General features: G+C 38.1%; 1 protein-coding gene across 3 annotated transcripts in view; it reads right to left on the bottom strand.

The window, feature by feature from the left end:
* Positions 1-25,663, bottom strand: part of WDR44 (WD repeat domain 44) — a 103,436-nt gene that overhangs the window by 35,579 nt on the left and 42,194 nt on the right. For all 3 annotated transcript variants that reach the window (XM_025373215.1, XM_025373216.1, XM_025373217.1), the window contains 9 exons: positions 21,376-22,012; positions 20,471-20,601; positions 19,323-19,418; positions 17,545-17,681; positions 16,194-16,277; positions 11,859-11,965; positions 9,153-9,304; positions 6,543-6,681; positions 5,226-5,290 (listed from right to left, as the gene is read on the bottom strand). In XM_025373215.1, coding sequence (XP_025229000.1) covers positions 5,226-5,290; positions 6,543-6,681; positions 9,153-9,304; positions 11,859-11,965; positions 16,194-16,277; positions 17,545-17,681; positions 19,323-19,418; positions 20,471-20,601; positions 21,376-22,012 — 1,548 coding nt within the window. The remainder of the gene's footprint in view (positions 1-5,225; positions 5,291-6,542; positions 6,682-9,152; positions 9,305-11,858; positions 11,966-16,193; positions 16,278-17,544; positions 17,682-19,322; positions 19,419-20,470; positions 20,602-21,375; positions 22,013-25,663) is intronic.

The following is a 25,663-nucleotide window of genomic DNA, read 5'->3' as shown; positions in this document are numbered from 1 at the left end:
CTATCAAAACCTTTGGGATACAGCAAAGGTGGTGCTAAGAGGAAAGTTCATAGCCCTATAAATGCTTACATCAAAAAGACTCAAAGAGCACAAACTGACATTCTAAGGTCACACCTCAAGGAACTAGAGAAACAAGAACAAACCAAACCCAAAGCCAGCAGAAGAAAGGAAATTACCAAGATCAGAGCAGAATTAAATGAAACTGAAACAAACAAACAAAAAATACAAAAGATAAATGAAACACAAAGCGGGTTCTTTGAAAAAATAAATAAAATTGACAGACTGTTAGCAAGATTAACCAAGAAAATAAGAGAGAAAATACAAATAACCTCATTAAGAAGAGAAACAGGAGATATTATAACTGACATCACTGAAATACAAAAGATCATTCAAGGCTACTATGAACACCTTTATGCACATAAACTAGAAAACCTAGAAGAGATGGATAAATTCCTGGAAAAACACAACCCTCCCAGCTTAAATGAGGAAGAATTAGATACCCTGAACAGACCAATAACAAGCAGCGAGACTGAAATGGTAATTTAAAAATTATCAACAAAAAAAAAGTCCAGGACTGGCGGGGCGCAGTGGATCACGCCTGTAATCCCAGCACTTTGGGAGGCCAAGGCAGGCAGATCACCTGAGGCCAGGAATTCAAGACTAGCATGGCCAACATGTTGAAACCGCATCTCTACTAAAAATACAAAAATTAGCCGGACATGGGGGTGTGTGCCTATAATCCTAGCTACCAGGAAGGCTGAGGCAGGAGAATCGCTGGAACCCAGGAGGCAGAGGCTGCAGTGAGCCGAGATTGCGCCACTGCACTCCAGCCTGGGCGACAGAGTGAGACTCCATCTCAAAAAAAGTCCAGGACCAGATGGATTCACAGCAGAATTCTACCAGACATTCAAAGAAGAATTGGTAACAATTATTTTGACACTATTCCACAAGACAGAAAAAGAGGGAATCCTCCCTAATTCATTCTATGAAGCCAGCATCACCCACTAATACCAAAACCAGGAAAGGACACAACCAAAAAAGAAAACTACAGACCAATATCCCGGATGAACAAAGATGCTAAAATCCTTAACAACACATTAGCTAATCAAAACCAACAACATACTGAAAAGATAATCCACCAAGATCAAGTGGGTTTTACAGCAGGGATGCAGGGATGGTTTAACATATGCAAGTCAATAAATGTGATACACCACATAAACAGAATTAAAAACAAAAATCACACTATCATCTCAATAGATGCAGAAAAAGCATTCAACAAAATCCAGCATCCTTTATGATTAAAACTCTCAGCAAAATCAGCCTACAGGGGACATACCTCAGTGTAATAAAAGCCATCTATGACAAACCCACAGCCAACATAATACTGAATGGGGAAAAATTGAAAGCATTCCCTCTGAGAACTGGGACAAGACAAGGATGCCCACTCTTACCACTCCTCCTCAACATAGTGTTGGAAGTCCTAGCCAGAGCAATCAGAGAAGAGAAAGAAATACAGGGCATCCAAATCGGTAAAGAGAAAGTCAAACTGTCACTGTTTGCTGACGATATGATAGTTTACCTCGAAAACCCTAAAGACTCCTCCAGAAAGCTCCTAGAACTGATAAAAGAATTCAGCAAAGTTTCCAGATACAAGATTAATGTACACAAATCAGTAGTATACACCAACAGCAACCAAACGAAGAATCAAATCAATAACTCAATCACTTTTACAATAGCTGCAAAAAAAAAAAAAAAAAAGAATATACCTCACCAAGGAGGTGAAAGACATCTACAAGGAAAACTACAAAAGGCTGCTAAAAGAAATCATAGATGACACAAACAAATGGAAGCACATCCCATGCTCATGGATGGGTAGAGTCAATATTGTGAAAATGACCATACTTCAGAAAGCAATCTACAAGTTCAATGCAATCCCCATCAAAATACCACCATCATTCTTCACAGAATTAGAAAAAACAATTCTAAAATTCATATGGAACCAAAAAAGAGCTCACATAGCCAAAGCAAGACTAAGCAAAATAACAAATATGGAGGTATCACACTTCCTGATTTCAAACTATAATATAAGGCCATAGTCACCAAGACAGCATGGTACTGGTATAAACATAGGCACATAGACCAATGGAAAACAATACAGAACCCAGAAATAAACCCAAATACTTACAGCTAACTGATCTTTGACAAAGCAAACAAAAAAAATAAAAAGTGGGGAAAGGACACCCTTTTCAACAAATGGTGCTGGGATAATTGGCTAGCCACTAGCCACATGTATGATAATGAAACTGGATCCTCATCTCTCACCTTATACAAAAATCAACTCAAGAGGGATTAAGGACTCAAATCTAAGACCTGAAAGCATAAAAATTCTAGAAGATAACATTGGAAAAATCCTTCTAGACATTGGCTTAGGCAAGGATTTCATGACCAAGAACCCAAAAGGAAATGCAATAAAAATAAATAGTTGGGACTTAATTAAACTAAAGAGCTTTTGGACAGCAAAAGGAACAGTCAACAGAGTAAACAGACAACCCACAGAGTGGGAGAAAATCTTCACAATCTATACATCCAACTAAGGACTAACTAATAACCAGAATCAACAACAAACTCAAACAAATCAGTAAGAAAAAAACAGTCCATCAAAAAGTGGGCTATGGACATAAATAGACAATTCTCAAAAAAATATAGACAAATGGCCAACAAACATATGAAAAAATGCTCAATATCACTAATAATCAGGGAAATGCAAATCAAAACCACAATGTGATACCACCTTACTCCTGCAAGAATGACCATAATAAAAAATCAAAACAGATGTTGGTGCAGATGCAGTGGTCAGGGAACACTTCTACACTGCTTGTGGGAATGTAAACTAGTACAGCCACTATGGAAAACAGTGTGGAGATTCCTTAAAGAATTAAAAGTAGAACTACCATTTGATCCATCAATCCCACTATTGGGTATCTACCCAGAGGAAAATAAGTCATTATTGCAAAAAAGATACTTGCACACACACCTTTATAGCAGCACAATTCGCAACTGCAAAAACATCAAACCAACCCAAATGCCCATCAATCAACGAGCGGATAAAGAAACTGGTATATATACACGATGGAATACTACTCAGGCATAAAAAGGAATGAATTAACAGAATTTGCAGCAACCTGGATTAGACTGGAGACTATTATTCTGAGAGAATTAACCCAGGAATGGAAAACCAAACATCGTATGTTCTCGCTGATATGTGGGACCTAAACTATGAGCACGCAAAGAGGTAAGAATGATACAATGGACTTTGGGGACTTGGGAGGAAGAGTGGGAGGGGGGCGAGGAATAAAAGACTACAAATAGGTGCAGCGTATACTGCTTGGGTGATGGGTGCACCAAAATCACTAAAGAACTTATGTAACTGAATACCACCTGTATCCCAATAACTTATGGAAAAATTAAAATTAAAAAAAATTTCTGTGAATGACCATTACCATCTAGCTAACTACTCAAGCCAGATCCCTGTGATTTATCCTAGGCTACTCACTTTTACTACCCCAGCTAGTCAGTCACCAAGTCCTACAAATTAGACTTATTTTACGTCTCTCAATTCAGCTTATCTTTACAGTTTCTAGATCTACTGCTATCATAATCATCATAATTGGAAGTAACCATTTCTCTGGGTTAACAGCCTCTTACATGGTCTCCCTGTCTCTAACCTGAAGCCCCCGCCTAGTCTATCCTTCACATTACTACCAGAATACTCTTTCTAAAACAAAAATCTGAACATGGTAATTACACCTCTAAGTGAAATCCTTCAAAGCCCCACCCTGCTCCCAGTAGTTTGCAGGATAAAATTCCAATGTCTTCGTTTAACACAGAAAGTCATTCCCACTCCTGCCTACCTCTCCCACCAATCTCACACATGCACCTTTCCCAGCCATGTGTAATTCCTTGTAGTACCTTTAACATACTAGCCTCCATGCCTTTGCACTTGCTATTCCCTGTGTCTGATATGCTCCTTCCTTTCTTCTCTCATATAGCTAAATCCTAGCTCAAATAACAAGCTTCCAGGAAACTACTCCTAACACTGTGATTTATAAGGCTAACCTATTCTTGTGTAGTACCTTCTGTAGAATATCACCATCTAATACTGTAATTGTGAGTTTACCCATTTCACTAGTCCACAAGATCCCTGAGGACAGAGAATATGTCTCATTTGATTTTATAGCATGTAGCAGTGTCTGCCACATATGGCAGGCACTCAGAAGACATTTGTCGAAGGAGTTTAGTTTTGGACCTATTAGTTGATGTGGTTGAATTACATGTAGGTGGAGAGATCCTATATATTGCTATGTGAAAAGGCAGCAAGCACAATAATGTTCTTGTTTAAAAATCATAAAGTTACTGAAAGTAAACAAAGAATTACAGATCTAAAGTCAGTTCAGAACTAGAAGAAGTGCATAAATATGTCTATTGAAAATGGCCAAGAACAGACCCTGATAAACAGTAAATGTAAGGAGGTGGAAGAAGAAACAGTGGGAGTATAAAAGAATAAGGGAAAACAGAACCATGGAAAGCCAGGAGAAGGGGAAAAGGTAGTGTCAAATATTGGAGCCAATGAAATCTCAGGAAAATACTGTTGCGCAGGTAGACATTTTAGGTTCTCTTGTTTATATCACCCTTACCTAATGCAATACACAAAGAGCACAGGTGACAACTTAGTACAATATTGTATATTCTGCTTTTTTAGGTTTAAAATTGGTTATATTTAACCTTCCAGCTCTAAAACCAAATGAAAATCATTAAGATACCTTATCTGAAACTGTTATAAAGTGTTTATTAAACTAAGGAGATTAGAAAATTAAAATACTTAAATATCTTTTTTCTTTCCTTAATTATCTCTTATTTGGGTATCTATTATCATTATTTAAAAAATATCTAACATGGATTTGAGGGGAGGAGCTTTTGTATTATTTAAGTTTACATTAGTGGTATAGTACCCTGAGGAATAGTATTCACTATCTGGCAACATTTAAACATCAAAAATTTTCATTTGCTAATTGCTTCTAATTGAAGAAACTCCTGTTTCTAATGATACATCTTAATTTTAATTAAGTGTCTTCATGCAACTGTAATTTCTGATACATAAAAATACTTTATGGTAAACAAATTAAATCATACCATTTCACATAGTAACCATAAAACAATAAGCATACCCCTGTATCTGTATCCGATTTTGATGAACTTAGACTTTCCTGAGAGGGTGATGGAGACACACGTCCTAAAAACAACATAATAATTATAAAAAAGGGATGTATGTACACACACAGACCCACCAAAATACAACATTCAGAAGTAATGACACGGCAATGTCTAATAGTTAGAGAATATAGTATTCTAGAAAAACACTAACAATTGAGGCATAACCCCATAAGAGCCAAAATATTTGTTTTAATCATTTTTACATAAAAACTTCATAAAATGGCTTAACCATTTCCCTACTTTAGTAAACCAAATAACATTAAATCTTCAGTATTCAAATAGAACACATTCTTATTAATCATGACAAGTAGCAAGAGGAACAATAAAGGAGCAGAAAGGGTCAGGGCTGCAGTTAGTCTCAAGGGCCACTGAAAATAGTCTTTTCGCTTAAGGCAGGGCAGTAAAAGAAATGACAAACAGCGAGGACTAGAAAAACTCACCATATAGTAAACACAGTTTAATTTCTTGTCAAATTATTGTCATCTTCAACTAAGTATTGAAACATAATGCAAGCAATACTCACAGGATGTACTCAAGTATATGAGGCCTAGCTTGCCAGTTTAGTGAATCTCCCTAGACTTCTATGTTCCTCAAATTGGTGCTTTGACTATTCACTCTCACCCACGGCCACCTTTTTTCTCCTTCCTCCTATGCTTTACTTCTTGTTTGCAGCCTTACTTGATGGCAGGGAGGGTGTGGAAAAAACTTATTACACAGTTAAATAGTTATTAGAGAAGAATCCCATAAACTTAAAAGCCCAAATTTACATCAACTCTACATACATGTACATAGTTGAAATCAGTGTGTACGTAATGTTCTGAGGCTTCTCTTTTCAACATTTTTTTCATATATCCCTTGATGTATTGACAATTCACATTCATTTTCCATGACTCTTTCCTTAATCTTTTTTACTTACTGGAGAGAGATATATATATATATATGATTTTCATTCTTTTTCTAGTTAATTAGCAATTCTATTTTAACCTAGGATAGAACTGAAGGTTGCCAGAGGAAACCAAATAACATGTTCTCAATAGTTGATGAAATTAACTACACACTACACCTGGAAAGGGATAAATCAAAAGCTTTGTGGCAGCTCTTTTCATTGGGTTTAGAGACTTTTTACCACTGACGTCTGTCTTACTTTCAAGTTTTTGGCTATTATCATAAATAGTGGTTGCTGCAAATGACTGCCAGAAAAGTAGGGCATCAGTATACCTAAAATGTAAAAACTTCAGGTTTCTGTAGATTTTTAAATACATGAAAAATACCTTCAGTATTGTATTTCATTCGCATATTGTTGAAATAGTCAAAAGCATTTTTTAAAGCCCATATTCTCACTACATTGTCTTGTCCAGCTGAGGCAAGTAATCGGCCACAGTGAGAAAATTTCATGGTCCAAACAGCCCCCTATGAAAACAAAAGAAGGTTCAAAGTTAATACTTTACAACTTTAGAGACTTTACTTTTGGCCGGGCATGGTGGCTCACATCTGTAATCTCAGCACTTTGGGAGGCTGAGGCAGGTGGATCACCTAAGGTCAGGAGTTCGAGACCATTCTGGCCAACATGGTAAAACCCCATCTCTACTAAAAATACAAAAATTAGCTAGGCATGGTGGTGGGCGCCTATAATCCCAGCCACTTGGGAGGCTGAGGCAGGAGGATCACTTGAACCTGGGAGGTGAAGGGTGCAGTGAGCTGAGACCGTGCCATTGCACTCCAGCCTGGGCAACAAAAGCACAACTCCATCTAAAAATAATAATAAATAAAATAAAATTTAGAGACAAGACTTTAAAGCCAAAGTTTAAAATTATGCCAAATAATGTATACTAAGATAATCCTCACATTGCTAACACTATTTAAGTCCAAAAGTTCAATGGTGCTTTAATACCACAAAAGTAGACTTTCAGAAGAAAGGTAGGGTAAGATAGTTGTGGTGTTCCATAATCTAAACTAACAACTTCAAGAACTCAAACCCTGTCCACATATTAACAGAAATGGGAGTTCTAAAGTGGTAAGAAATCTTCATTGGAAAAGCACAAATCCTAGTTGGGGATCTCAGTCCCCTAGCTGAACGTAAAGACGGGTGGCAGAGCCCTCAGCATAGCACTAACAACTGAGCAGGACTGAGGAAGACTAAAGCCCACCTTGGCAGTGACCCTCATAGCACCAGGTACTTAGAAGTATTACAGTTCTGGAATGGGCTGGGCATGGTGGCACGTGCTTGCAATCCCAGCACTTTGGGAGGTCCAGGTGGGTGGATCACTTGAGTTCAGGAGTTCGAGACTAGCCTGGGCAACATGGTGAAACCCCATCTCTACAAAAACCACAAAAAATTAGCCAGGCATGGTGGTGCACACCTGTGGTCCCAGCTACTCAGGAGGCTGAGGAGGGAGGACTGCTTGAGCTCAGGAGGCAGAGGCTGCAGTGAGAAGAGATCCCGCCCCTGCACTCCAGCTGGGTGACAGAGCAAGACTTTGCCACAAAAAGGAAAAAACAAAGGTAGTAGTATTAGAATGGTGCATCCTACTTTTCTCTCTAGAAACAAGGTTTCAAAGTATATGGCCAGAATCTCTAGACACTGAAAACAGTAGGAAAGTATGTGTGTGTGGTGGGGGTAGAGGAGAAGGGAGAAAGAACACGAACCTCTTAAGTTGGAAAGACCAAATCTTATTACAAGAAATACTATTATATACACATTCAGATGTATCAAAAAGATTATGCCACAGCCCATTTATTGAAATAACCATTCACTTCTACAAAATTCAAGTGTATTAAAAATGAGTCATTTGGAGCCTACTACAATGAGATTTTATTTAAAACAGGAAACAACGAGTCAATACAGTACTAGGAAATTTATCAATTTCCTTAAGGAAAATACTAAAATCAACTCAAACATTTTATCTGTAGATTGTAAGCATCAAAATTTAAATTTGAATTTGGTTGCCATCCAATATATTTACGGTTGCTTCCTTCCAGTTAAGCCAACTTTTAGACTTAAAATGTAAACAGATTCCCTAATCAAGGGTACAACATTATTCAGTTCTAAATCTTATCACTGCCTTCCTTGTGTTCCTAGCATTTTCAGGGGTTAACTGCAATACAGTTTGTGCAATTGCATCTACATTGGTACTTTTGAACTCTAAAGGAGCACTTGAACTTTTACCTCTCTCCTTGTTTTAGCTGAATATCTCACTTTACAACATATATTGAGCTTCTGATGTATTTTGTAAATTATTTAAAATATGGTTGGGAACATTTTAAACATTTTTCAAAGTTACAGACCACCCTCTAATTTACTTGCTTTAAAGTCTGGTGCCTTTGCATAGGTTTCTTAGTGATACAGGCTGAGAGTTTACTTATTCAATAACTCATTTTTTTCTTTTTCTTTTCTTTTTTCTTTTTTTTTCGAGACGGAGTCTTTTACTCTGTAGCCCAGGCTGCAGTGCAGTGGCACGATCTCGACTCACCACAACCTCTGCCTCCCGGATTCAAGCAATTCTCCTGCCTCAGCCTCCCAAGTAGCTGGGATTACAGGCACCCACCACCATGCTCGGCTAATTTTTATATTTTTCATAGAGACAGGGTTTCGTCATATTGGTCAGGCTGTCTCGAACTCCTGAACTCAAGTGATTCGCCTGTCTTGGCCTCCCAAAGTGCTGGGATTACAGGCGTGAGCCACCACACCTGGCCGATAAGTCACTTCTGGAATACTTCAGAGACAGACTCTGTATTACCTATTCATTAAATCATGTTAACATAAATTCACCGTTCTTGAGTCAGGCTAGCAAAGTTACATACATAGAGATAGTTTTGTAGAAGCCAAAGTATTTCTCTTAACAAAAACAGTATCAATCCTAAAAAATGAAAAAGTTGCTTACCATATGTTCACCACTAAGATCTTGCACCACTTTGATCTGATCAAAATCATAAGGTCCTTTGAAACCGTGTGCTGCTTTGAATTTAACTGGTCTTGTGTATGGCATTCCTTCATCATCACTTGATGAAGGATCATCTTGATCAGTATGAAACACTGAACAGAAAAGCAATAGAAATCACAACTAGCTAATATAGATATTGCTACTATCATAGTTTCATATTTCCTGCATACCAAGAAAATTCATTAAATGGAAGAGCAAAATTTATTTATTATGTAACATACTGGTTAAAAACATGGAGTCTAACGCCAGACTGCCAGGTTCAAATCCAGCTCTGTCATTTATTATCTGTGTGACCACAGGCAAGTTACTCAACTTTGGATGCCTCTTAGTTTTCTCATCTATCAAATGGGGATATGATGGTACTTACCTCATAGGGTTTCTATGGGATTAAATGAATTAATACAGGTAAAAGCACTTAGTACAGTCCCAGGCACTGAATAAGTACTATGTAAGTTTCATCAAATAAAACAAATGAGTACAATAATGACAAAGGCATAGGAGGTCAAGATATTTGCAAATTTAGAAAATTTACCTAATTTAAAAAAATTTATTTATTTATTTTTATACAGACAGGGGTCTCACTATGTTGCCCAAGCTGGTCTCCAACTCCTGGGCTTAGGTGATCCTCCTGCCTTAGCCTTCCAAAGTGTTGGGATTACAGATATGAGCCACCATACCCAGACCTACCTAATTTTGAAAATACAGTTATTCCCCAGTATCCATGGCAAGACCTGCTATGGGTATCAAAATCTGCGAATGCTCAAATCCCTTAACATAAAATGGCACGGTATTTGCATATAACCTATGCACATCCTTTCATGTACTTTCTTTTTTTTTTAAAGACAGGGTTTCAGGTTGGAGTGCAGTGGTGCAATCATAGGTCACTACAGCCCTGAACTCTTGGGCTCAAGCAATCCTATTCCTCAGCCTTCTGAGTAGCTGGGACTGTAGGCACACTTCACTACACCAAGCTAATTTTTATTTTTTAGTAGAGACAGGGTCTCACTATGTTTGACCAGGCTAGTCTCAAACTCCTGGCCTCAAGCAGTTCTTCTTTCTTGGCCTCTCAAAGTACTGGGATTATAGGCATGAGCCACCAGGCCTCGCCCTACTGTATACTTTAATCTCTAGATTACTTACAATATCTACTGCAACATAAATGCTATATAAATAGTTGTTATTTTTTCTATTGTTTTATTTTTTACGTTTTATTTATTTATTTTTATTTTATATATATTTTTATTTTAAAAATAAAAATATTTTAAATATTTTTTATATTTTATTTTAATAAATTTTTATTATTTATTTATTTATTTTGTATTGTTATTTTTTATGTTTTTTAATATTTTTCTATCTGTGGTTGTTTGAATCCCTCCATGTGGAACCCATGGATACGGAGAATTGACAGTATTTGTAAAAACCAAATAGTTGGCCAACCGTGGTGGCTCACGCTTGTAATCCCAGAGCTTTGAGAGGCTGAGGCAGGCAGATCACCTGAGGTCATGAGTTCAAGACCAGCTTGGGCAATATGGTAAAATCCTGTCTCTACTAAAAATACAAAAATTAGCCAGGTGTGGTGGCAGGTGCCAGTAATCCCAGCTACTCAAGAGGCTGAGGCAGGAGAATTGCTTGAACCCAGGAGGCAGAGGTTGAAGTGAGCTGAGATCGTGCCACTGCACTCCAGCCTGGGTGACAGAGCGAGACTCCATCTCCAAAAAAAAAAAAAGAAAAGAAAAAGAAAAAATTAGCATTGGCCGGGCGTGGTGGCTCATGCCTGTAATTCTAGCACATTGGGAGGTAGAAGTGGGCGGATCACCTGACGTCAGGAGTTCGAAACCAGCCTGGTCAACATGGTGAAACCCCATCTCTGCTAAAAATACAAAAATCAGCCAGGTGTGGTGGTGTGTGCCTATAATCCCAGCTACTTGGTAAGCTGAGGCAGGAAAATGGCTTAAACCCAGGAGACAGAGGTTGCAGTGAGCCAAGATCATGCCATTCCACTCCAGTCTGGGTGACAGAGCGAGACTGTTTCAAAAAAAAAAAAAAAAAACCCAAAACCAAATAGCCTTAAAAAACTAACTTATGGCTGGGTACAGTGGCTCACGCCTGTAATCCCAACATTTTGGGAGGCCAAGGTGGGCAGATCACGAGGTCATGAGATGGAGACCATCCTGGCTAACACGATGAAACCCCGTCTCTACTAAAAACACAAAAAATTAGCCGGGCATGGTGGCGGGCACCTGTACTCCCAGCTACTCGGGAGGCTGAGGCAGGAGAATGGTGTGAACCTGGGAGGCGGAGCTTGCAGTGAGCTGAGATCATGCCACTGCGCTCCAGCCTGGGTGAAAGAGTGAGACTCCATCTCAAAAAAAAAAAAACAACAAAAAAAACCAAAAAAAAACTAATTTATAACTGATTATTTAACACTCAACCCTTTCAGACTGTCAAAGTCACAAAATATGTATAAATTCATTTTTCTTCAAACTCATAAAATTAAGTGATAGAGTACCTTATTTATTGAAATACTAAGATGTCAGCTATAAAGGTTTACTATTTTAAATAGAATGCTTCTTATAAACTACAGGCTAAATTTAGACGATTACAAATTAATTGAATGTTCAGTTGAAATGTTCTGTTTTAACTCACCTTCATCTCTAACACTTTTAACTTTATTTATAGCACGTTCACCATATTCCTCAGCAAGGTGCTTTGCTCTCTTTACTGATTTTCCAAGAAACTTCTTTAGTTGAGTCCTTAACAAAAATGAAAAAAGTATCAACTCAGTTAACTGTAAAAGTTCAACAATTTGCAGACAAATGTATTAGCTGTGACTGATAAAGTACACTACTTTGAAATAACCTTTTTTAAACATAAATAATAGGTGTTTGAGTTCCAAATGCCTTATTCTATGGAATAAACATATTCAAGTCAATATGGCAAAGGAAACATACACCCTTTCCCCCAATTTACCATATTCATATATTCTAGAGCTTTGGTTTTCAATGGTGAATAAAATTGATTGGCAGAGGTAGTGTGGAGAGGGAAGTGTTTAAAGTGTAGGTACCTGGGCTCCATCCCCAGATAATCCAATTTAGAGAGTCTGGGGGTGAGGCCATGAATCTGAGGTGAGAACTGCTTTGAGAAGACTGTTTTAGCGAGCTGTTCTTAAAAACACATTTTACCAATAAAGAGTAAAGAGATATTTCCTTACAAAATAGAATGCTTTGGTAGCTGAAGATGGTCTCTTTCAGTTTGGGTAAGTGTATGTAATAAAATTAGGCTGAGCTTTCCTGGTAGGTATTCCCAAACATGAGGTAATGTAAGTATGCATCTCAAGCTTCCATAAATAGAATTTATTTATTGCATTTTCAATTAGCTAAGTCTCAGGTTTCATATATTAAGATTATAAAAAGCAGAGCACAGTACATGAGGGACAGTATTTTTAAAAGTTGTTAAGTTATATACACAGAGAAGTTCAATGTAACCCTGTTTAGAATAGTCAAAAAGTGGAAATAAACTAAATTTTCTGTCAATCGAGGAATAGATAAGTGCTGGTAGGAAATACAAGAAAATGAATGAGCAAACCTCAGCTTTTTAAATGTGCCAAGCTCTTATAGTAACCTCAGGGGCTTTGCATGTGTGGTTATTTCTGCCTGGAACACCTCTCCCTTGGCTAATTCCCACTCACTTTTTAGGTCTCAGATCAAACAGCTCTCTCAAAATGGTCTTTTTAACTTTAGACGGAGTTTTTGTTATATAGTCCCCGTTTATCCAAAGTTTCACTTTACATGGTTTCGGTTACCCCAGTCAACCATGGTCCAAAAATATTAAATGGAAAATCCCAGAAATAAAACAATTTGTAAGTTTTAAATTGTGTGCCATTTCTGAGTAGCATGATGAAATCTCACACCATCCTGCTCCATCCTACCTGGGATGTGAATCATCCCTTTGTCCAGTGTTTCCACACTGTAGACGATACCCACTCATTACTTAGCAGCCTTCCTGGTTATCAGATCGAAAAAACATAGTAGCAAAGTCTGGTACTATCTGTGATTTCAGGTATCCACTGGGGATCTTGGAACATATACCCCATGGATAAGAGGGAACTACTGTAATACTTCTACAGGACCTGGAGCTTTACTTTTATAGCAGTCACTACAAATGTATCTAGATTTATCTGTGCAATTATATGTTTAATGACTATTTCTCCCATTTAACAGAAGTTCTATGAAGGCAGAGACCACGAATGTCTTTTTCTTTCAAATTTTTAAAATTGAGACAGAGTCTTGCTCTGCTGCCCAGGCTACAGTGCAGTGGTATGATTTCGGCTCATTGCAGCCTTGACCTCCCAGGTCCAATGGACCCATTTGCCTCTGCCTCCTGAGTTGCTGGGACTACAGGTGCATACCACCATGCCTGGCTAATTTTTGTATTTTTTATAGAGACGGGGTCTTGCCATGTTGCCCAGGCTGGTCTTGAACTCCTGGACTCAAATGATCCACCTGCCTCAGCCTCCCAAAGTGCTGGGATAACAAGCATGAGCCATTGCACCCATCCTGAATGTCTTTTTTTTTTTTTTGAGACAGAATTTCACTCTTGTTGCCCAGGCTGGAGTGCAATGGTATGATCTCAGCTCACTGCAATCTCTGCCTCCCGGGTTTAAGCAATGCTCCTGCCTCGGCATCCTGAGTAGCTAGGATTACAGGTGCCCACCACCACACCCAGCTATTTTTTTGTATTTTTAGTAGAGACTGGCTTTCAACACGTTGGCCAGGCTAGTCTTGAACTTCTGACCTCAGGTGATCCACCCACCTCGGCCTCCCAAAGTTCTGGATTACAGGTGTGAGCCACCATGCCCGGCCTCTTAATGTCTTAACTGTTATATCCCAAGCACTTAACTCTCATATCTGGCTCTCAGAAAGACTGCAATATATATATTATTAGTGCTGATATAAAGACATGTCTATGATATATCTGATTTTCTTAACAAAACAAAACAAAACAGCAAGTTGACAAATTATAGACATAGAGTAGTAGCGCTGCTTTTATGAGAAACAAAAAATTCTATGGAGAATACACTATATGCTATTAAAACTGATTTCTGGGTCTGAGATTATCAGAAACTTTCATTTTCTATTTTACATATTTCTGTATTTCTTTTGATAACCAGAAAACATAGATGATAAACCATTTTTAAAACCATTATAAGGTCTCTGCTACCTATAACTCTGAAGCTGTATTTTCTGGATAAGTTTACTACCACTTTAAAAGCCAAGAAAACAGACATTTTAATTTTTTCAGATGAGAATAGTTCTAAAATATCTACTTTTATGCCTTCTTAAATGGCACTTTATGTTCCCTAAATTTCATTCCTTGATGGATAAGATCATTGCTGCCATCATTTTGGTTCTTTAATACATTCAGAGCCTTTCTAATGCATTGCAGGTGGACCATACTATTGGTTCCCCACTCAGCCTTCAAGGCAACAGGGCAGGGCCGAGGGAAGCCTGGGCCAATCTTCTCTGGCCATCAGCTACCTTATCAGCTTACCCCAGCATTCAGTGCAAATACTATTATGTTCTTTGTGTGTCATGGCATGAGAAAAGGTTGAAAAGCACTGTGATATGATGATTGTGCTATATTATGAGTTCTTGTTTTGTTGGGGGGGGGCAAGGTCTTGCTCTGTCACCCAGGCTGAAGTGCAGTGGTGTGATCACGGCTCACTGCAGCCTCGACCCCTCAGGCTCAAGCAATTCTCCCATCTCAGCCTCCTGAGTAGCTGAGACCACATGTGTGTGCCACCATGCCCGGCTAATTTTTAAAATTTTTTTGTAAAGAGTGAGTCCACTCCACCTATGTTGCTCAGGCTGCTCTCAAACTCCTGGGTTCAAGTGATCTTCCTACTGTGGTGTCCCAAAATGCTGGGATTACAGGCATGAGCCACGGCACCCACCTATATTATGAGTTATTTTATCATTTTTCTGATTATCTGACATTCTTATGTGTCAACTTACCTGTTGTCACAGTTCGATGCTTCTATTTTGCAGTAAGCTCAGACACTTGACCAGAGTTTTAAAAAAATGATGTAAGAAATAAGCATAATGGCTTTGAATAAACCTGAGGAACTTTTCTCTTAGAAAGATAATGAGCTTTAGTGCATGGACTATGTGACATCTCTTCTGGATGTTTATTTGTCTCTGAATAATTGTAGTAATTCCTTATTCTCAGGTTCCTGATAACTGCAACTACTAGATGGCCAAGTTCCAAATATCTAAGGTGCTACCATATGCCTGCATTTTAGGTACATGTTTCCTAAAAATTCTTTATTTGATACACACTAGGAAAAGGACTCAAGTGGAGAATTCCCTTTGGACCTTAGAGTTAATTATTATCAATTTAGAGACTTGTGTATAATCAAACAAAATGTATAGGCCCACCATTGATCTAGAAGTTTGTAGGGGAAACAGAAGGATGGCATAATCAGAATCCTTTTGCAACATACCCTTTGATTGTTCAACGTGTATTTGTCTGAAAACAGTTTAACTGAAAACAGTTTAAGACAATATATTGTAAAGGGAAAAAGTAAGTTATAGACTACAGGTATTCCCAAAATTGAGAAAAGAAAGAAAATTGCTATAGACTGTAGTAGTCAGGAAGAATCTCATTATAGTTGGGTTTAGAAAGACAAATAGGATTGCAGAGATGAAGAGAAAGGGAAAAGACAACTTCAAGGACAATCATGTTCTTCTACTAACACTTTTGGTACCTACCTACCAGCAGAAAAACACAGGTATGGTGCAACACTTACTGGTCATTTTCTGTGTGTCAGATGCTTTATTATTATTACCAGCGAAGGACAGGGAGGAATGGTGGTGGGTAGACATAAAAACAATATGGAGTACAATTTAAAATAGTATGGTAGTTCTCATATTTTTTTAAATAAAAACTTGAAATGAAGAAAAGGGATGTACTGTAACTCACGTTTTCTGTTTTAACCTTCCACCATCAGTATCTGTTGGCTGAGATTGTAACTTATCTTCATCATCTGACTGTGCCGCGTCATTACTGTAAGAAGGGGAAGTTGTTTTAAAATAAACCATTTCTTCTATTCTTCTTAAAAATCTGTTTATACTTACTATATAACCAGTTAATCAGAATAAGAAAAACTATGCTAATAAGCTTTACATAAATTTATTTATTTATTTATTTATATAGGAGATGGAGTCTCGCTCTGTCGCTCAGGCTGGAGTGCAGTGGCACAATCTTGGCTCACTGCAACCTCTGCCTGCCCGGTTCAAGTAATTCTCCTGCCTCAACCTCCTGAGTACTTCGGACTATATGTGCACACTGCCATGTCTGGCTAATTTTTTGTATTTTAGTAGAGACAGGGTTTCACCATGTTGCCCAGGCTGGTGTCGAACTCCTGAGCTCAGGCAATCCACCTGCCTTGGCCTCCTAAAGTGCTAGAATTACAGGTGTGAGCCACTGTGCTCAGCCCATATAATTTAATTTAAATGATGGACCTGACAACTTACAGGCTTCAGAAACTGAAGAAAAGAATCTTTAAGCAAGGTGCAATGTATAACATATAAATGAATACAATTTAGCAATTTGTGAAAAACCTACTACAAACAAGGCTTTTTGCTTGGCAAAATGTGCTGTAGTGAAATAATAAAGTAACTTGTAGGTATCTTCCTCTCCACTCATTAAGTACCTCCTGCATTACATTTAATAAAATAGCTCCTGCTTTTACAGAAATGATTCCTTAGATCTACATACATCTCGTAGTAAAGTCACTCATCTCACTTTAAAGCCATTTTCTGATCCTACAAAAACAGTACAAATATTTAAACCATTTTATGACCCTTAAAGCAAAGTTTCAGAAGACTAAGTGTTCATTCTACATAGTTTTTTAGCCTCAATTTTTTTTTTGTTATTTTTATTTATTTATTTTTGTGGAGATGAGGTCTCACTATGTTGTCCACGCCCCTCTAACTCCTGAATTCAAGTGCTGCCTCAGCCTCCCAAAGTGCTGGGATTACAGGCATGTAATCCCTCACTGTTTTTATATTGTCCCAAGTATAATTTAAATAATTAAAAAAGAGAAACTAAGTGCTATGGGATTTAATATTTATACTATTCCCCCAAGTAACTGTACAGTCATAATGAAGAGCAAAGTTAAAGAATACCTACCTTATCTAACTCTATTTTAATTCCAGAATAAAGAAAAACACTGAATGAAACCAAATTAGGGATTGTCATAGTTCATTAACAGAGAAATCTTAACAACTCTGAAATACTATTAATGACAAATAACAACGTTAGGCCACACCTTACATATTCTTTTGTCCTTCTCATGATGTGTAGAGTGAGAGGATTAATGCCTGTTGGTAGTTTCTCTTCTGCAAGACTCAAAGGTATTTCTTCTCCAGTATCCAGGTTCTTAATCATTACACTGGCTAAAATTTCCTGAGGTTAAAAAAAACAATCACACCAAGATGACCTGCAATTTAATTATCTTTTTGAGTCTACAAAATCCCCTAAAATTTAAGCTAAAGGCTTTTCAGATACATTCAATACTGCACACAATAATTTCTAACATTTTTATTGAGATACAATTCACATGCCACAAAATGCACTCATTTAAAGCATATAATTCAATGGTTTTTAGTATATTCACAGAGTTGTACAACTATCGCCACTAAGTCAGAATATTTTCTGCATCCCAAAAGGAAATTCCCTACCCATTAGCAGTCACACCTCATTTCCCTTTCTTCCTAGCCCCTGGCAAATACTAATCTACTTTCTGTCTCTATAGATTTGCCTATTCTGGACATTTCATATAAATCAAATCCTGTAATATATGGCCTTTTGCATCTGGTTTCTTTAACTTAACATGATGTTTTCAAGGTTTATCCATGTTGTAGCATGTATCAGTACTTTATTCCTTCATTCCTTTTAATTGCTAAAAAATACATGGTATGAATATACCACATTTTATTTATCCATCCAATCAGTGATGAACATTTGGGTTGTTTCCAGTTTTTGGCTGTTATGAATAAGGATGCTGTGAATATTTGTGTACATTTTTTGTGTGAACATATGTTTTCGTTTCTCATTGGTATATACAAAGGAATGGAACTGCTGGGTCATGGTAACACTATGTTTAACATTTTGAGGAACTGCCAAACTGTCTTCCAAAGTGCAATATTTTAAAAAAATGTATTGTTTTAAAGAAACAAAAACTAAGATTTTGCTGTAAAATTTAATTCTGAATAAGTTGGCTAATGGATGCATACTAAGTTTTAATGGTAAGAAACCATTAAAATAATAAAATTTATGTTGGTATAACATGTATTTATAATATCAAGTTCTTTTATTATTATTATTATTTAAATTTTTTTTTCTTGAGACCGAGTCTTGCTCTGTCACCCAGGCTGGAGTGCAGTGGTGCGATCTCGGCTCACTGCAACCTCTGCCTCCTGGGTTCAAGTGATTCTCCTGCCTCAGCCTCTGGGTAACTGGGATTACAGATGTGCACCACCATGCCTGTCTAATTTTTGTATTTTTAGTAGAGACGGGGTTTTGCCATGTTGGCCAGGCTGGGTCTCGAACTCCTGACCTCAAGTGACCCACCCGCCTTGGCCTCCCAAAGTACTGCGATTACAGGAGTGAGCCACCACACCTGGCCTCAATATCAAGTTCTTTTAAAGCCCACTTTCTATAAAATATAAACCTTGCTTTCAATATATTTATTCTACTATGCAATTGAGTGAAAGGGCAAGTTTAAATCAGAGATGCAACATCCGGCATATCAACAAAACAAAGACAATCTTCAATTTTCAGTTTTTCCTCTGTTGTATTTTTTTTTTTTTTTTTTTTTTTTTTTGCGTAACAGCAATAAACTTAAAAAAAATAAATTGTGGTAAACTACACATAACATAAAATTTACAATTTTAACCATTTTTAAATGTACAGTTCTGGGTCATTAAGTACATTCACATTGTTATGCACCCATCATTACCATCCATCTCCAGAAGGTTTTCATCTTCCCATTATGTTTTTTGTACTTTATGTTTTAAGAACAAGAACAAAAAAATCTATTTCTACCTCATCAGTAAGCTCTCTCCCAGAGTTGGATCTAGGTCTCTGAGGGCCCATCACTTCACCTGCTACAGTCTGCTCATCAGGTGCTTTTCCATTTTCCTGGAAATATAATTTTATAAACAGAAATTAGACTGAATCAATTTCTATAAATTTTCAATTATTACCACACATAATTCTAAAGAATTTCATAATTCAAATAATGGAGTCTGCTGAAAATCTAAATGGAACATTACATTTCAGTCCTTCGTTTTTCCCAGCATGCTGAAAAACATTAGGAACCAAAACTATTGCTGCTCATGAAATGTCTTAGTATTCTTGAAAACAAATAAATGTTCTATTTGAACCTAGCCAAAAGGCATTTCTCTACTAAGACTGCTATTAATCTGGACTGTGTGTGGCTACCTCAAAGGTAGGGGTCAGAAAACTTCTCTCTATAAAGAGCCAAATTATAAATATTTAAGGCATTTTTGTTCATATAGAGTCTCTGTTGCATATTCTTCTTAAACAACCTTTAAAAATGTAAAGAACATTCTTAGCTTGGGGATCCTACCAAAGCAGGCCACTACTGACCCCTGCTCTAAGGCTACAACAAGACTATAGTGTCATATGTTGTAGTCTGGTAGCCCGGCCCACCATAGCTACCATGTAAGTAGCTCTGAGTCCCAGAATCTGGCTGTGGTAAAATTAACGTTATCAAGTCTTTTGTGTAGCCCACTTCCTAGCATATAAAGTTTTTTTATGATTAGGAAAAGGAAATTATAAAAAAAAGTCTTCAATTCTGACCAATACAGGACAAATATAGACTATAGTTGGTGTTTATTAGTACCAACAATATTACAAATAGTAGCATCATCGTTTTTCAAATACCTATTACCTGCTAGATACTTGGCATATTTTAGCTCATTTCAAACCCTCAAGGAAGGATTTTTCCTCCATTTTATTGATGGGGCATCTGAGATCCAGATGCCAAACAGCTTGGTAGGCTCACCCAGTTAGTGTGTAGCAGAGCTGATCGAGGGAAGTAAGGGGGTCAGGTTTGGAGGACAAAGAAATATTTGGCCTGCAGAATATAGAACGCTCCATAATCAACAAACCAGCCACTTGCAGGGAGCTGATAAAGTCTATATGAAATAGAACACTAATTCACCAACCTGGGCAGTAACTATTTTATCTCCACTGGTAGCACTTGCCAAATCAAGAGAAGGCTGAGAATCCTTGACCGTACTCTCTGAAGCCATGCTTGTAGTTAGGAGAGAATCAGACGTAATATTCTCTTTGGGAACTGCAATGATAATAATAACAATAACAACCCTTTTTGTTTGATTCTTATAACAACCCTGTGAGGAAAGTGGTTTGATTACTCTCATTTCCTATACAGGGAAACCATGGTTCAAACAAGTTATTTAATTTCCTCAAGACTATACAGCTCATACAAAAAAAAAAAAAAGATGCAGGACTTGAATTCAGACTTTAGGTCTCCAAATCCCATGTTTTTTTCACATGCCACTCTCTCTCAGATGGCAACAGATTCGAAAGTTTGAAGTCTGCTGAAGTGTTCAATTATAGTAAAGTAACTTTCACCAATGTAAACATTTTTACATTTTGTCTATTACTAAAGAAATAATTTTAATAACTTGGTTGCCAGTGAGTTTTTTAAAAAAGTGAAATAAAAGCAGAAAGGTGAACAGGTTCAACTCCAAAATTTCACCACAAAGGGTTATTGCTCTCTCTCTTTTTTTGAGACAAGATTTCACTCTGATCACCCAGGCTGGAGTGCAATGGCATGACCCTGGCTCACTGCAGTCTTTGCCTCCCAGGCCCAAGCAATTCTCCTGCCTCAGCCTCCCAAGTAGCTGGGATTACAGGCGCGTGCCACCATGGCCAGCTAATTTTTGTATTATTTTTGTTGTTGTTCAGATGGGGTTTCGCCATGTTGCCCAGGCTGGTCTTGAACTGAGCTCAAGTGATCCGCCCGCCTCGGCCTCCCAAAGTGCTGGGATTACAGGCGTGAGCCACTGTGCCCAACCAACAGAGTGATTTCTCAATTAATACTTGCCATCTAGATCAGGAGTTTTCAAAGTCTCAAATTCCAATTCGCTTTTCCTTTTTCTTGGTGGTGGAGCAGGTCGAGATGGAGGTGGGGGTCTAGGAGGTGGGAAATTAGTTGGAGGAGGTGGGCGTGCTGGAACAGGCTTCTTTGTACTAGCCACTATATCAGGCTCTGGAGTAAGGTGTCTCGGGGGTTTGGCAGGGGCCACTTCTTCCACAGCAGCAAAATCTTTAGTAGATAAGGAGTCTGAGGACACAGGTCCTAGAACATCACTTCCTTTGACTTCCACTGCTTCCTTGTTCAATACTTCTGCTTCAGTTTCAAGCACATTAAGCTGCTCAGTTGAACTTGTTTGAGTTAACTTTGTGGTTTCATCTACTGGTTTCTCACAGGTTTCATCAGAAGGAAAGCATTTTTTAAATTCTAATTCAGTCTCTTCAAATGTATTCTGACTCTCTGCCTTTTGGGATTCTTCCTGCAGTACTTGATTTATGGCTAACAGTCCGGGTATATTGCTCAGATCTGTTCTAGCCACAACAGGACTGGCAGTAGCTTGATCAGAGAGTTCTTTTCCTTTGGAATCCAAAGAGTCATCTTCAAGCTGTAGTACTTTCTGACTCTCCTCAATAATACTTTCAATAATCTGATGAAAGGGTTAAAAGTAGTTTTTTAAAATGAAGCTATTTATAAGAACATAATAACAGCTAATCATTTACACAGTACTTAGTAAGTGCCAGGCAATGTTCTTAATACTTTACATATTTTAATCTTTACGACAACCTTAAGAGATTCTACTTCTACTGTCACCCTTTTATAAATGAGGGAACTAATCAAATGATTTGTCCAAGGTCACAAAGCTAGTAAGTGATGAAGCAGGTATAAACCCAGGGAGTTTGATTCCAGCATCTATACTCTTAACCCTCATAATAGGGAATTTGTGTTAACACTTAGGTACAAAAGGTCAAATAACCCTATAAAATCAAGTTCAATCCTAAACTTACATTAAGACTCAATATCCTGATTCATTTACATATTTATGCCAAACTTGTTGTAATACCAGCCTACTGGTTTGAGCCCACTTAACAAAACCATGATAATCCAAATCCCCAGGAGAAGAATTCAAGTTGTTTAGCTCTGAACTCAAGCTTATGACTCAAAAACCAGCAGATGCAGGGAGATTAACATTCTTAAACAGACTACACCTAAACTCTACTATTTGGACTGATGGCAAGACCATGGAAAGAGTTCACCTTGTCTTTTCCCTTCCTTTCTTTCTTTTTCTTTTTTGAAATGGAGTCTCACTCTGTCACCCAGGCTGGAGTGCAGTGGGGCACTATCTCGGCTCACTGCAACCTCCGCCTCCCAGGTTCAAGCAATTCTCCTGCCTCAGCCTCCCTAGAAGCTGAGATTACAGATGTGTGCCCCACGCTGGGCTAATTGTTGTATTTTTAGTAGAGACAGGGTTTCACCATGTTGGCCAGGCTGGTCTTGAACTCCTGACCTCATGAGATCCACCCACCTCGGCCTCCCGATTACAGGCATGAGTCACTGCACCCAGGCCCCTTTCTTTCTTATATGTAGCTTAAAATATAAACAGGCTTTCTATTGTCTTCTACCAACATTTAGAAGAAAAGAAAATATATTTTCTCCCCAGTCCTGTCATTACTAACATTAAATCTCCCAGATCAGTTATCCTGCTCCGTCTCAAAAAAAATTTGGACTGGCTAAGATAGGAGAGAAAAGGCATTACTGAAGGCATGGAGGTGGGGAATGTGCAGAACTTCTGAGGATGAGCCTAGAGAGCAAAGTTAGGGCCAGGTTATAGGAATGCCTTATGTCATACTAAACTGCTTTTTATTTTTTTTTGAGACTTGAGTCTCGCTCTGTTGCCCAGGTTGGAGTGCAGTGGTGTGATCTCAGCTCACTGCAACCTCCACCTCCTGGGTTCAAGCAATTCTTCTGCCTCAGCCTCCCGAGTAGCTGGGATTACAGCCACACACCACTATGCCAGGCTAATTTTTAATTTTTATTTATTTATTTATTTATTTTGTATTTTTAGTAGAGACGGGGTTTCACCATATTGGCCAGGCTGATTTCGAACTCCTGACCTCAGGTGATCCGCCCACCTCAGCCTCCCAAAGTGCTGGGTTTACAAGCTTAAACCACTGTGCCTGGCCACAGTGAGCTTTTTGAAGCAAACAATGCTTTAGCATAATCATCTCTGTGTATGTCTTGGTTCTCACTGTTCTCTTAGTCTTTCCATTTTCACTATTTCCTAAAATCCAGAAAAGAAATGCCAGGGCTAGGCACCATAAGAAGGTGTCATGAGGCATATCAAGAGGCAGAAAACACGGACCTTGCTCTCCAGGTACTAATTATTTGGTGTAGAGAAAATAAATAGAGCTAGCCCATATACAGCTCTGTATTTGTATTATAGTTCGTACTATACTGAACAGTAAGAATAGTAATAGAAGTGCAGAGGAGGGAGAGATTATTCTCAGATAAGGGATTGGGGAAGACAGGGGTTTCAACCTCATTTTGACCCCTCTTGTGACACAGACATTTCCATTATGCGTAATGATTATTTCAAACCTTTATACTCACCTCATGCTCACTGTACCCATTCACATCCCCCTCATTTTCAGGAGATAACCTTGTTTCCTACTCCACGTAAATATTAGAGGCTAAAACGCCTGAATCCATTCCTTTGTATCATCTTTCACTTCTTTTACCTACATATTTATTGTCATTTCTTACCTCTTTTTCATGTCATCCATCACTGATGATTTAGTATTCTTGTTTTCTGTCCAAAGTAGTGTGGTATAATACAAAGATCACTGGACGTTTAAGAAAGATCTGGATTTCAGTTTTGGCTTTGTAGCTTACTAATTGTGGGACTGGCAAATTTCTTAAAGCCTTTACCTCAGAGTCCTGCTTTTCTAGGAGGGAGGTAATCCAGCTACCTAACCCAAAGGTCTATATGGCAATTAAATGAGAATTTGTATACTAGGTCTAATACACAGTAGGCCTTCATTCCTTTCTTTTCCAGAACATTGCTCTGTTATCTTCTTTTCCAGTGGTTCCTTCCCTTCAGGTTATAAAAGTGCTGGGACACTTTATTGAAATCTTTTTGCATTTATAGCTAAGCTTTTTGAAAACTCAGACCGTGCTAATGTCTCTATATCTTCACCTCTTATTCATTCTCAAATCCACTGGAATATGACTTCTGTTATCACTGTTATCATTGAGGTTCTCCGCGCTCAGTAACCACCTAATTGACAAATTGGTTGGACTCTGGTTAGTTCTGGTGAAAGCAAGGTAATTTCTAAGGTTAACAATTTGAAGATTGAGAAAAACTAACATATAGAACATGCTAAGAAATCCGGGATGAATATTACTGAGCAGCAGTAATATCCAGTTCAAGTTAGCATGAAATTGTAGTAAACCAGATTAGGATGGTTCTGTGATACATTCCATTAACTTTCTGAAGCCAAGGAATTGAGAAAAGCAGAAGTTGTTCATGGTTGGGCATGGTGGTGGGATAACTGATCTGGAAGATTTAATGTTAGTAATGACAGGACTGGGGAGAAAATATATTTTCTTTTCTTCTAAATGTTGGTAGAAGACAATAGAAAGCCTGTTTATATTTTAAGCTACATATAAGAAAGAAAGGGGCCTGGGTGCAGTGACTCATGCCTGTAATCGGGAGGCCGAGGTGGGTGGATCTCATGAGGTCAGGAGTTCAAGACCAGCCTGGCCAACATGGTGAAACCCTGTCTCTACTAAAAATACAACAATTAGCCCAGCGTGGGGCACACACCTGTAATCTCAGCTTCTAGGGAGGCTGAGGCAGGAGAATTGCTTGAACCTGGGAGGCGGAGGTTGCAGTGAGCCGAGATAGTGCCCCACTGCACTCCAGCCTGGGTGACAGAGTGAGACTCCATTTCAAAAAAGAAAAAGAAAGAAAGGAAGGGAAAAGACAAGGTGAACTCTTTCCATGGTCTTGTCATCAGTCCAAATAGTGGAATTTAGGTGTAGTCTGTTTAAGAATGTTAATCTCCCTGCATCTGCTGGTTTTTGGGTCATAAGCTTGAGTTCAGGGCTAAACAACTTGAATTAATCTTCTAAACTCTCCTTAAAATCATCTTTTTCCCCATTAACTATAGATAGTTACGCATTTGTAATTTATCCTAAGAAAAACATTCTTTAAAAAGATAAGAAAAGCGATAGTGGAAAAAACAGGAATATTTTAAGTTTCAACAATAAAAATGGCTAGATACATTGTAATCCATTT

The sequence above is a fragment of the Theropithecus gelada genome, chromosome X (assembly GCF_003255815.1).
Source record: "Theropithecus gelada isolate Dixy chromosome X, Tgel_1.0, whole genome shotgun sequence".
In the NCBI taxonomy this organism is placed as follows: domain Eukaryota; kingdom Metazoa; phylum Chordata; class Mammalia; order Primates; family Cercopithecidae; genus Theropithecus; species Theropithecus gelada.
This window is presented reverse-complemented; position numbering and strand designations above follow the sequence as displayed.